We start from the raw sequence: 12,798 nt of genomic DNA, 5'->3' as shown, positions 1-12,798 counted from the left end.
ACTGGTTAGAGAAAGACAAATACCATATGATTTCACACGTGTGGAAATTAAGAAACAAATCATTAAAAACATGAAATAAAATAAATTAGTTAACTTTAAAAAAAGAAACAAATCAAAGGAACCTGGCGAGGGGGAAGAGAGGGAGAGACAAACCAAGAACAGATATTCAATTACACAGAAGAAATTAACCGTTGCCAAAAGGGAGGTGAGTGAGGTGATGGGTGAGACAGGTGATGGGGATGAAGGAGTGCGCTTGCCATGATGAGAACTGGACACTGGATGGAAGTGTTGAATCACTATATTGTCACCAGAAACTAATATTACAGTAGGGAAAACTGAAGGGGAAGAAATCAGTGAGGGAGACAAACCATGAGAGACTCTGAACTCAGAAACAAATTGAGGGTTTCAGAGGAGAGGGGGTGGGGAGTGGGGTAGCAGGGTGATGGGTATTAAGAGAGCACGTGTTGTGATGAGCACTGGGTGTTATATGCAGCCAACGAATCACTGAACACTACATCAAAAACTAATGATGTATTCTATGTTGGCTAACTGAACATTATAAAAAAATTAAAAAAAACTGTTTTTTAAACAAAAACCAAAAAATGAAAAAAAGTAAAGAAACAATAATAAATAAATAAATAAATAAATAAATAAATAAAGTCCATTTGCTTGAATATTTACCTTTTTTTTTTTTTTTCCTTTCTAGTGGTTATCTCCACCACATGGTACTACATAATGATACACGAATTTCAGAGTTTCTTCTTCAGGGATTTTCAGAGGACCCAGAACTGCAGCCCCTCATATTCGGGCTTTTCCTCTCCATGTACCTGGTCACTGTGTTTGGAAACCTGCTCATCATCCTGGCCGTCAGCTCAGACTCCCACCTCCACACCCCCATGTACTTCTTCCTGGCCAACCTGTCCTTTGTAGACATCTGCTTCACCTCCACCACCGTCCCCAAGATGCTGTGGAACATCCAGACTCAGAGCCAAGTCATCACTTTTGAAGGCTGCCTCAGCCAGATGTATTTTTTCCTACTGTGTGCAGAGTTAGATGACTTTATCCTGTCCGCAATGGCCTATGACCGGTTCGTGGCCATCTGTCACCCCCTGCACTACACGGTCATCATGAACCCCCGGCTCTGTGGACTGCTGGTTCTGGTTTCCTGGATCATCAGTGTTCTCAATTCTTTGTTACAGAGCTTAATGCTGTTGCAGCTGACCTTCTGTACAGGCATGGAAATCCCCCATTTTTTTTGTGAACTCAATCAGGTAGTTGGGCACGCCTGTTCCGACACCTTTGTTAATAACATGGTGATGTATTTTGCAACTGTGCTGTTGGGTGGTGCTCCCCTGGCTGGGGTCCTTTACTCTTACTCTAAGATACTTTCTTCCATATATAAGATCTCCTCAGCTCAAGGCAAGTATAAAGCATTTTCCACCTGTGTGTCTCACCTCTCAGTTGTCTCCTTATTTTATTGTACAGGCCTAGGAGTGTACCTTAGCTCTGCTGCTACCCAGAGCTCCCACGCAAGTGCAGTGGCCTCGGTGATGTACACGGTGGTCACGCCCATGCTGAACCCCTTCATCTACAGCCTGAGGAACAGAAACATAAAGAGGGCTCTGAAAGGAATCACTGGGGATCCAGTGTTGTAAGGGCCTAGCGTCCTGAGGCTTAAGAAGTGCCCATGTTTGAAGGGCTCACCGCCTCAGAGCTGGGAACTGTTATTCTTTGATCAGATTATTGAAATAGTATCTGCTCCTTCTGTTTATTTCCTGGAATCCCCATTTGTTTGAATTCAATTTCTCCATAAATTTAAGTAACTCACTTCCTTGAGCTTCTCCTTTGTCTGATATACAGTTTTCCCCTTTGTCCGTTTCTCACTTTTTCAAAGTTTTCCCTAGCATTGATCAAATATATTTGGAAAGTCCCATTTATGTCATGGGGTACCATGGGTTTCTTAAGAATCCTTTCTATTCAAACAGCACATATCATCCCAAGTAATTTTTCTCTTGTTTTACTAAAAGGATAGCCATGAGTCATATTATTCATATAGAAAAACTACTTTTGGTAACCAAAGCCATTTATGTAATTTTACAGTGAAGGAAAGCATGAGACCCCAATCATTCACTTTGTGTCCATCAGTACTTTGTAGTCTCTGCCTTCGTTGCTCATCCTGATCATGCAGACTAACTTACAGTTTGTCCTATAGGGAGTCACTGAGCTTCATTCTCCTTATTATGATCATGTCCCCCTATGCAGCTGTGTCCACTGTACCCACCACACTGATCAGAAAAGTGATTGCCAAGTACACTCGCCAAGTGGAGTCTGTGGAGACACATGTATTAGAATAAATAAACTAACATCATATGGCCGCTGAGCCAGGGAAGATTGTAAATATGATGACGAAAAATTGAAAGTATACTTTGTATTACTGAGCAAAATATTTCATTTTATGTTGTCCAGCTACTCATTCAAATATGGAGTTTGGTATCCCTGTACAAGAGTTGGTTTTGTTTTCCCAGTGGGATAAAGAATTGGTTGGCATGTTTATGGTGTTTGTCTTGAATCATAATCACTTCCTGCTGTATAGACATAGGACTCTTTTCTCTGCTCTAAATGAAATACCTCCTCTTGTCTAAATTTTGTCATAACCATGAAATGGGCAATGATCGAACAACATTGTTATCATCCATCATATGCCATCCATATATATTCTCAGGATCAGAGGATGCCTCATTAGAGAGATTGAAATCCTGTCCAGTCCTGTGGTTCAGGTCACATCTTTTGTGCAAAGAGGCATGTCCTTCCAACCTCTCTTGGTTACCTGGAAGGAACCCTAACTAAGGCTCCTATTACAGTCATCAGAAATGAACATGTAGAAGCATTTTGTTGGGTCCAAAGGAAATGTTCAAGGTTAGGAGTGTGACTGTGTTTGTGTGTGTGTACATTTGTACGCATCTGTCTCCCAAATAAACACATTTACACATGTTTATGTAGACACACAAAGACTTATTTAAATCCCATCTATTGTGTTGAAAGATAACCTAAATGTTGAATGGGGTACAAATGAAAAGAATAAGCATTTGAATCAACGTAAAATAGAAAGAAGGTAGAATTTTGACACAAAGATTTCCTTAATTTTGATAAAGAATTGTTTTTCATCCCAGATTTTCAAAAGCCTCAGCGTCAAAACCACATTTACATTTATGCAGCAGGAAATCACTGCTCAGCAAATAAGGCAGAATATATCCAAACTAAAACTAATATTCTCCTTTGAGTTAAGGTGGGATTTCAATACCAAATGCCTTTACCCAAGGGAAGTTTGCTGAATGAGATGAAAGGCTCAAACTCCATTCCTACAAACAATAATTTTCTGAACAAATGTCTATATTTGATTCCTAGTCCTTCTTTTTTCTTTTTTTTATTATTTTCAATTAGCCAACATGTACACCATTAGTTTTTGATGTACAGTTCAACAATTCATTAGTTGCATATAACACCCAGTGCTCATCACAACACATGCTCTCCTTAATAACCATCACCTGGTTACCTTATCCCCCACACCCCCTCCCTTCTGGAACCCTCAGTTTGTTTCCCAGAGTTGAGAGTCTCTCATGCTTTTTCTCCCTCTCTGATTTCTTCCCATTCAGTTTCGCTCCCTTCCCCTATTGTCCTTTGCACTATTTCTTGTGTTTCACATACAAGTGAAACCATATGATAATGGTCTTTCACTGCTTGACTTTTCACTTAGCATAATCCCCTCCAGTTCCGTCCATGTTGATTCCTAGTCCTCCTGTAACAAATGACCACATGAGTGGCTTAAAACAAAGATTTATCCTAAGTTTCTAGAAGGGCAGAAGCTTGAATTGGGTCCTTTGGGGCTAAAATTAACAGGTCTGCAGGGCTTCAATTCTTCTGGACACTCCAGAGGAGAATTCACTCCCTTTCCTATTTCACTTCTCAGTGGTTAGCCCCTTTTTTGCCTCGTGGACCTTCTTCCATCTTCAAGCCTACAGCACAGAGTCTGGAAATGTTTTTCAGATTCCAATTCTTTGTCCTCCCTCTTCCATATTTAGAATACAGTTGTGATTACACTAGTCCTCTCTAGATAATCCAGGATAATCTTTTTTATATCAAGATCAGGGATTAGCAGCCTTATTCCATCTATAGGCTACATTCTCCTTGCTAGGTAAAAAAATATTTTCAAAAGTTCTTTACATTAGGATGTGGACATCTTTTGGAAGACCTTATTCTGCCTACTACAAAGACTTCTTGAAATATAAATTATTTTATGTCACTCAAGAGTCCTTATATATAAGACTTGAGCAGAGAATTTATCGACACCTATAGAGTTATGTGGAAACCTCTTCTTTCAAAATTACAGGCACAGAAGATTCCTGATAGAGAAGACATGAAACTACCTACACATGACTCTAACACAGGAACACAGCCTTTTTCTCAAACTGTTGCCCACAGACCAAGAACTGCACATCAACACCACCTGGGAGCCTGTTAGAAACGCAGAGTCCCTGGGCCCACAGGAGACCTAATGACTCAGAATTTGTATTTTAACTACAATCTTTGGTGAAGAAGTGCTGGTCTAGAATCATATTTCTCACCTTCTCTCTGTTGACATATGGGGCTGAATAAATATTTGAATTAGGTGCTGTCTCAAGGATTATAAATGTTCAGCAGCATCCCTCCAGCCATGGCCAAATATCCCCAGGGGCAAGATCATGTCTGGCTGAGAATCACAGCACCAGAGTTTGAGAACTGGATGCATCACGAGAGAATTCCAATCAAGCTTTCATCCGGTGCTACATATATAAATGCAATATTGTGATTTATACTAAAAAAACCATATATTTGGTCTTCATCCCCATTTCTGGGACAGAATTTCTAAAACTTCGAATTTCCTAAGTGATGAGAGCCATAAAGATGTCTTTTGTAGGTTAATGAGGTGACATTGGGAAAGCACCTAAGAAGAGGGGATGCTTGTCAGGGGGACCAACTATGTGATTAGAGAACTGGAACTTTACTTCTCATCACCTGACCAACTGGGAAGGGAGAAGAGCTGGAGATGGAGTCTAATCACCAATGGCCAATGATTTAATCAATCATGTCTACTGCAGCTTCCATGAAACCCCAAATGATGGTTCAGAATGCTTCCAGGTTGGTGAACACATGGAGACGGGTAGAGTGCATACCTGGAGAAGGCGTGGAAGCTCCACACCACTACCTCATACCTTGTCCTATGCATCTCTTCCATATGGCACCATCCCTCCCCTGAGGCAGCACAGCTCAGGAGGGAAATAACCAAGAAGCACACATAAACTTGAGCATGCACAACCTCGCATCTGGGAGTCCATCATGTGACCACCTAAGATCAGTCCTGTGGGGAGCATGAGGATTCTTGGTAGAGAAGGTCTAGAAACAACTATCCCTGACTCAAACACTGAACCACAGCCTTAGTACTCAAAAACTGTTCCACAGATCAGGGCTGGTGGCATCAGTAGGCTCTGGGACACAGTTACAATGACAGGATGTCTAAGCCCCACACTTATCTGAATTTGAGCAGGATCCTCAAGTGATTCAAATACACATTAATGTTAGAGAGGTTCTGGTCTAGAATAGTGTTTCTCAACCTCCCACTGTTGGCATCTGTGGTAGATAATTCTTTGTGGTGGGGCCATCCTGTGCATTGTAGGATATGGGGCAACATCTCTTGCCTCGACCCACTAGGTGCCAGTAGCCCCTCCCTAGTTATGACAACAGAGATTTTTCCATACTTGTCAAGTTTTCTCTGGAGGCAAAATGGCCCCTGGTTGAGAATCACTGACCTAGAGCATGAGAAATGGAAATATCTTGGTGGAGTTCCAGTCAAAGCTCATCCCTCCCTCAGCTCTTAACTCAGGATAGCTCACTCCAGACTTCTGAGCCCCACTTTTACAAGTGTCAAATAAGGTTCATTATAGTACAGACCTTACAGAGTGGAATTTTGTAAAAATGAAATAAAACAATCCACATAGGATTCTCACTCAGTGTATGGTGCATAAAATGATCTAAATATCTCATAACTAATGAACTTTTCAAAATGAAGCAGTAAATGGCAGCTCTGAATTTGTGTTATAAGCATGAATCACCTAATTGATTAATCAAAAGCATCATGAAGACAAGGGCATAGTATCTATATGTTTAAAGCAAATCAAGGTCCCTTCTCTCTTATTGATGTGGGGAGTAGCAATTTTCTAGATCTATCAGGAGATCTTCTCTGTCATAAGACAGTACTTTGGAGGTCCATGAGCCATGATTAAGCCGGTTCCTCAGTCTTAGATTTGGAGAAAGCATTAACTGAAAACTGGGATAATATGTAAGGAGATTGGAGCTCTGGAAGGCAGGCAAGATCGTGGAGAAGAAGTAAGAAAACCTAGATTCACCTGACTTCTAATCTGGTCTCCTGGAAACACAGAATTAGCAGGAAGAAATTTCCTTTCTGTCCAGACCAGTGGTCCATGGGGAAATAATATGCTCAGAGGTGAGGGTAACAATGGAAACAGTGCCTAATGAGCAGACTATAAACATCTCCTGTGCTACAGCCCCTTACCATGGTGCATCCTTGTGCAGGAAAGGACGTGGTTGTTGCCTTTGGGTTCCTAAGTCTGGCTGGGGGACCCATGCTTCACCGCTTCCTGCTGTCCTGTCTGGGAACAGGGCTTTAGTCTCCATCATCAACCATCCAGGGATGAATTCGGATCTCCACACAGACTTTCATGTTATAGATCCCACCCAGGAGGGTCTCAGAGCTCAGCAGGTATTTCAGGAAAGGATCAGAGAGAATGGAACCTGAGAACATTTACCTGAGGTCACCTGAGAGCCCAACCAGCCTATTCCAGAGCCAAGAGATTGCATGTTTGTTTGCTGGGTTGATTACTAACTTTAAAAATAATTTACTTAATATATCTTAAAAAGCAGTTTTCACTGGACTCAGCATTACAGGGATCATTCTGACAATACATGGTGGGAACAGAAATTCAGTTGGTTGAGACAGAGGAAGGACTGGGGGACATAAAGTGGTTCCAGTGAAATTAGAACATATTCAAGGAGTTTTGCAGCTAAGGGTGTAAGGAAACAAGAGTATCAGGCTTGGGGTGTGAGCATTTTTTAATATGTTCAGACCGGGTACATTTATCTTGTTCTGTATTTATTAGAAGGATTCAGGCCCATGGAGGTAAACGCTACCTTGTGATGTCAGTTTTTAAGACATACACTTCACAGTATTGTCTCTCTCATCGATATTCACTGGAAAAAAATTACCTAATATGCATGAAGGGATATGTCAAGGAACATTACTTTGCAATTTTATTACCAAGGCGGCTGAATGTATTTTTAATGTTGTTGCCCTTTACTTAATATATGCATATTGTTTCTGCAAGTACATTGCTTTCAGGTACTGGGATCTGTGTGTTTTTATTATCTTTTGATCCCATTCTTTCAAAAAAGAATGGCAATTTTTTTTTCACCAACATTGCTGTTTGCCACTTAATCCTTATTTTGTGTATAGATGTATGTACGGGATCCAGTGAAAGGCTACGTATTTTCTGAGGTCCCATCTGTCAGTTGGTCACATCATGTTCCCCTCATTGCTTTTGAACATTGAAATTCTTCTGCATCCTTAGTAGTAAGAATTGCTTTTGTACATATTGCCATCTTATTTCACATCTAATTTTCTTTATTTCCTTTTTTCCTACCATTTTTTTAAATTTTGGAATTAGATTTGTTTTTTAAAATAACAATCCCCTCCTGTCATTATGTGAAACATGTTCTTTTGTATTCAATGGAAGATTCCCTGCATCTTTCTCATAAGCATGATTGAGTCCAGTTATGGTCACATATTATCAAATTATAACTTGAGCTACTGCTTCTAGCACTGTGTATTAAAAAGTATATTTTCCTGTTCTTTTAGCCATTTCATCCTGAATTAGAGACCCACGTTGATGTGATTTTTGTTGTTGTGTATCCTTTCTCTAAGATGTTAGTATTAGATTATTGTTCAGTTTTGTTGATGACAGTTATTTAAATTCACCTGTTTAACATGAGTTTATTTTCCCTACCATTCCTTCTTTTAATGAATTCTCATTTTTAAAAAGCTTGTTTCTATACAAATGTGCACCTTTGTGAGCACAAGGAGTCAAACAAAGCAGGGGAGGCCCTGGTCCTTTGGATCATATATTAGAATGCAGAGCAGGGAACTAAGTGCTCATATGATACAGGGTCTTCAAAGATAAATCATATACAGAAAGGGATAGATTGTCATGGAACATGCCAGATTCTGCAGAATCTGGGAAGGCTTCTGCATGGCAGACGAGGAACAGAGAACCAGAACAGGCATGTACCCATTGGATTTTGTGTCAAACAAAGAGCAAACCCCAAAGCCCAAGGCAACAAAGGAATGAATGCCACCAACGAAAGTCAGAGAAGAGCCAGCCTCATCCACTCTCAGGCCACATAAAAACAAGTGTGGTCAAATAAACAGGGTATAGGGACAGATATGACACTTAGATCAGGGGCCTGAGGTGGACCCCATCATGAGGCCAGTGGAGCAGTCAGCACGGGCTCCTTGGAGTCTGATGTGACATCAGCACCCACGCTGACCTCTGCAACCTCGTTTTCTGTAAACTCCTCATCCATACTGTTTCTCCCACATTAGCAGCCACTGGCCTTGTATTAAACCATTTTCTTCCTTTACTGCAGTGGATTCCATTTTTTTTTCTCCACAGTAAACATGCCTTTTACATTATGATCAAACATGTGTGCGCATGCAAACACACAAATCCACATGTATGTACACACACACACACACACACACACACACACAAACATGACTGACCAGAGAATAACTGTTCATATACTAACAGGAAGGAACTATGCTCAACTTTTTACACATATGGACTCAATCTGTCGCCCACCCCGGGAGGATGGTACCACTACCCCCAGTATTCTGGTGAGAATGTTAACATTTTATAATGAATGTGTTGTCTTCTCAAATTCAGACAGCGAACGTGTGGTAGATCCAAGGTTCAAAACTCGTTCACAGATTCCAAAATGGTGATTTAATATCATTTAGAGGAGTCTTTTACCATTTCATCTTGGTAAATACCTGCTATTTTTGCACATCGTGTATTTCCTTTGGTCAGTTGTGGATTTAGTCCTTTTTGCTCATATTTCTAGCAGATGTTCGTACATTAAGGTGACCTGACATCATAAATACATCACTCTTCTCTCTTTTGGAGAAATTGGTTTTTGCTGTTTTATTAGGTATTTTGGGCATTGAAGGGATATACCTAGCATTGGAATGCAGCCAGAATCAGGGAACGTTTCTTGTCATCACGATCTCTCAGGGACCATCAGGGCTTACAAGAACTTTCTCCCCTCTGTTCCTTTTCTCTTCCTTCTGAGTTTTTTATACTTCTCTAAATGCAGGACAAAATGTTCATATTAAAATGGAGCACCAAGTTCCAAGTTCATGGGAGTCTTACCAACTGGAATTTGTGTACTTTTCTATATTCATTAGGGTAATGATAATTTGATGTTGAGAGCTTAACTAGTACATTTCTTTCCTAAATATTGTAGCTGGAGGTGTGAAGAGCCTGGCAGTCACAGGGCCCCAGGAGTCCATAGTGTGCCGATATGGGACCCTTAAAATACAGACTCCAGGATGTTAACCAACACCTGGAAATAAGGAAGGGATCCATTTCTATTGACAGGATTCCTTGGACACAAATTAATGAAGTGCAAGGAACACCATGTGAATGAAGGACTCCCTGTGTCTTGACGTCTCACCTGCAGTGGGGAGGTCACCTCATTCCTCAACATTCCCTGACACCACTTCTCATCGCTCTCCCTCTTGCTGCTGTCCTGACCACACTGGCTCCATTGTGAGTTCTGGATATCTGTCCAAAACAGGTACCTTTCTCAGGGCCTTTTCACTGGCTATTTCTCCTGAAGGAGACACATGTACCCAGATAATCTCCTGTCTCCTGTGCAGTCTTCCCTGAGATCTCTCTTCAACTGTCACCTTGTTTTAGGTCTTCCAGATCTTCCAGAAAAGATAATACCCTATCCAGTTTCCTTCATGTCTGCTTATTTTTCCCCACGTCATTGGTAATTATAGCATTTCTGCCATGTTACTAATACCCAACTGTGTTAAAATTAATCATTTTTTCCTAACTTCTAGTCATCACAGCAACCACATGGGACCAGGCAATGACACCCAAATTTCAAGATTTCTTCTTCTGGTATTATCAAATGATCCAGACCTGCAGCCCCTCATATTTGGACTTTTCCTCTCCATGTACCTGATCACTGTGTGTGGAAACCTGCTCATCATCCTGGCCGTCAGCTCTGACTCCCACCTCCACACCCCCATGTACTTCTTCCTGGCCAACCTGTCCTTTCTAGACATCTGTGTCATCTCTACCATCATCCCAAAGATGCTGGTGAATATACAGACACAGAAAAATGTTATATCCTATCCAGGATGCATCAGCCAGACCTATTTTTCCACACTCTTTGCAGGCTGGGATGACTTTCTCCTGGCTGTGATGGCCTATGATCGCTTCGTGGCCATCTGTCACCCCCTGCACTACACGGTCATCATGATCCCCCACCTCTGTGGACTGCTGGTTCTGGTGTCCTGGATCATGAGAGTCCTGAATTCCTTGTTACAGAGCTTAATGTTGTTGCAGCTTTCCTTCTGTTCAGAGGTGGAAATCCCCCACTTTTTCTGTGAACTCCATCAGATGATCCAAATTGCCTGTTCTGACACCTTTCTTAATGACACAGTGTTATATGTTTCCACTATGCTGCTGGCTGGTGGTCCCCTTGCCAGGATCCTTTACTCTTACTCAAAGATTATTTCCTCCATACATAGAATCTCATCAGCTCAGGGCAAGTATAAAGCATTTTCCACCTGTGCATCTCACCTCTCAGTTGTCTCCTTATTTTATTGCACAGTCCTGGGAGTGTACCTGAGCTCTGCTGCTACCCAGAGCTCCCACGCAAGTGCAGTGGCCTCGGTGATGTACACGGTGGTCACCCCCATGGTGAACCCTTTCAACTACAGCCTGAGGAACAGAGACATAAAAGGGGCTCTGATAAGATTCTCCAGGAGGGCAGCTATAAAAGGCACACTTGTCCTAGTGGTGAAGAAGTGACCTTGATTGCAAGGTCAACGCTATGTGTTCTGTATGGATACATGCATTTGTGGCTTGTCCCACATAACAGACCACGTGGACCTGCATGTACACAGACAGGCTAAGGAATGTTGTTTGTGAGACTCCTGCTGTGGGAATAACCTTGGGAGCCTAGTTGTCTAAATATACTATCTGGTCTCCAGGTCAGAACTGACTCTTCTGGTCTTGATGCCAAGAGCTACAAATCTTGTCTCTTGCCCCCACCTGCTCCAGTCTGGACTGGTCCCCCGAAATACAATCCAGGAGAGGAGGCAGACACACATAACCCAGGCTTTTTGAAAATACGGAAACATAATAACATGGAATCGCAGCTTGTTCCAAATGGCACATAGGCAATGCAGATGTTTAATTTCAAACCTTATTATTTGCCCTATGAATGTGGCCATTATGAGGATGGTCAGTTGCTCACCTGGGCTCTGCCCAGGCCTCTCAATCAGGACTCCGGTCTGGCTGTTTCCAGGGCCTTCCCCAGCTGATGAGATTGTATGTTGTAAGCACTGGGTTTAATGTAACTGCCTTATTCTCATTTACTGCCTACTATTAATTTCATCTATGTGTAGATTCCTTCTCTCTCCTGTCTATGTTAGGTTTCTATAATAATAATAAAGTTTCCATTCCTTTTCTTTTTTAAAATATTTTATTCATTTATTTGATAGAGAGAGGGAGAGAGAGAGCACAAGAGTGGGGGGGTGGGGAGATGGGGAGTGGGAAAGGGAGAAGCAGACTTCCTGCTGAGCAAGAAGCCTGATGCAAGCTCAACCCAGCACCCTAGAAGCATGACCTGAGCCAAAGGCAGACGCTTAACCAACTGAGCCACCCAGGTGCCCTCCTTTCCTGTTCAAAACCAAAACACGGCTGCTGTAAATCTTTTGTGTAAAACTATTCTTTGATCACTATGAAATAGAATCTGCTCCTATGTATTTCCAGAAACTTCCATTTCTTACAATTCAGCTTCACTAAAGACAATTATTATATGATTTCACTCACATGTAAAATTTAAGAAACAGAATGGAGGATCATAGGGGAAGGGAGAGAAAAATAAAATAAGATGAAATCAGAGAGGGAGACAATCCATGAGAGACTCTTAACTATAGGAGGCACTGAGAGTTTCTGGAACAGATGGATGAGGGGATGGGGTAACTGGGTGATGGGCATTAAGGAAGGCACGTGATGTAATGAACGCTGGGTGTTCTATGCAACTGACGAATCACTGAACTCTACCTCTGAAACTACTAATACACTATATGTTAACTAAATTGAATTTAAATAAAATAAAATTTTAAAAAAAGAATTCAACTTCTCCATACAATTTCAAAAAACTCCATTGACTAAGCTTTCTGCACTGTCTGATATACATACTGTTTTTCCCTTTGTCCATTATCATACATTCCCACAGTTTTTCCCAACCATGATTCAGAAATATTTGAAAATTTCCGTATCATTTACAAGACCACTTTGATTTCTTAAAAATGATTTCTTTTCAAATGACATATGTCATGCCAAGTAAAATTTCCCTAGTCTTCCTGAAGGAATAATCATGAGT

The 12,798-nt window shown here is 41.3% G+C and overlaps 2 protein-coding genes across 2 annotated transcripts; both read left to right on the top strand.

The window, feature by feature from the left end:
* Positions 1 to 711: 711 nt before the first annotated feature.
* Positions 712 to 1,655, top strand: LOC103656793 (olfactory receptor-like protein OLF4). Its single transcript, XM_008684219.1, has one exon. The coding sequence runs from the start codon at positions 723 to 725 to the stop codon at positions 1,653 to 1,655; it is 933 nt and encodes a 310-aa protein (XP_008682441.1). The 5' UTR covers positions 712 to 722.
* Positions 1,656 to 10,126: 8,471 nt separating this feature from the next.
* Positions 10,127 to 11,310, top strand: LOC103656788 (olfactory receptor 7A17-like). Its single transcript, XM_008684214.2, has one exon. The coding sequence runs from the start codon at positions 10,185 to 10,187 to the stop codon at positions 11,214 to 11,216; it is 1,032 nt and encodes a 343-aa protein (XP_008682436.2). The 5' UTR covers positions 10,127 to 10,184; the 3' UTR covers positions 11,217 to 11,310.
* Positions 11,311 to 12,798: the final 1,488 nt, after the last annotated feature.

Source organism: Ursus maritimus, unplaced genomic scaffold (assembly GCF_017311325.1).
Source record: "Ursus maritimus isolate PB19 unplaced genomic scaffold, ASM1731132v1 scaffold_37, whole genome shotgun sequence".
NCBI classification, from domain to species: Eukaryota; Metazoa; Chordata; class Mammalia; order Carnivora; family Ursidae; genus Ursus; species Ursus maritimus.
Note: the sequence above shows the minus strand (reverse complement) of the source record. Positions and strands in the feature narration are given on the sequence as shown.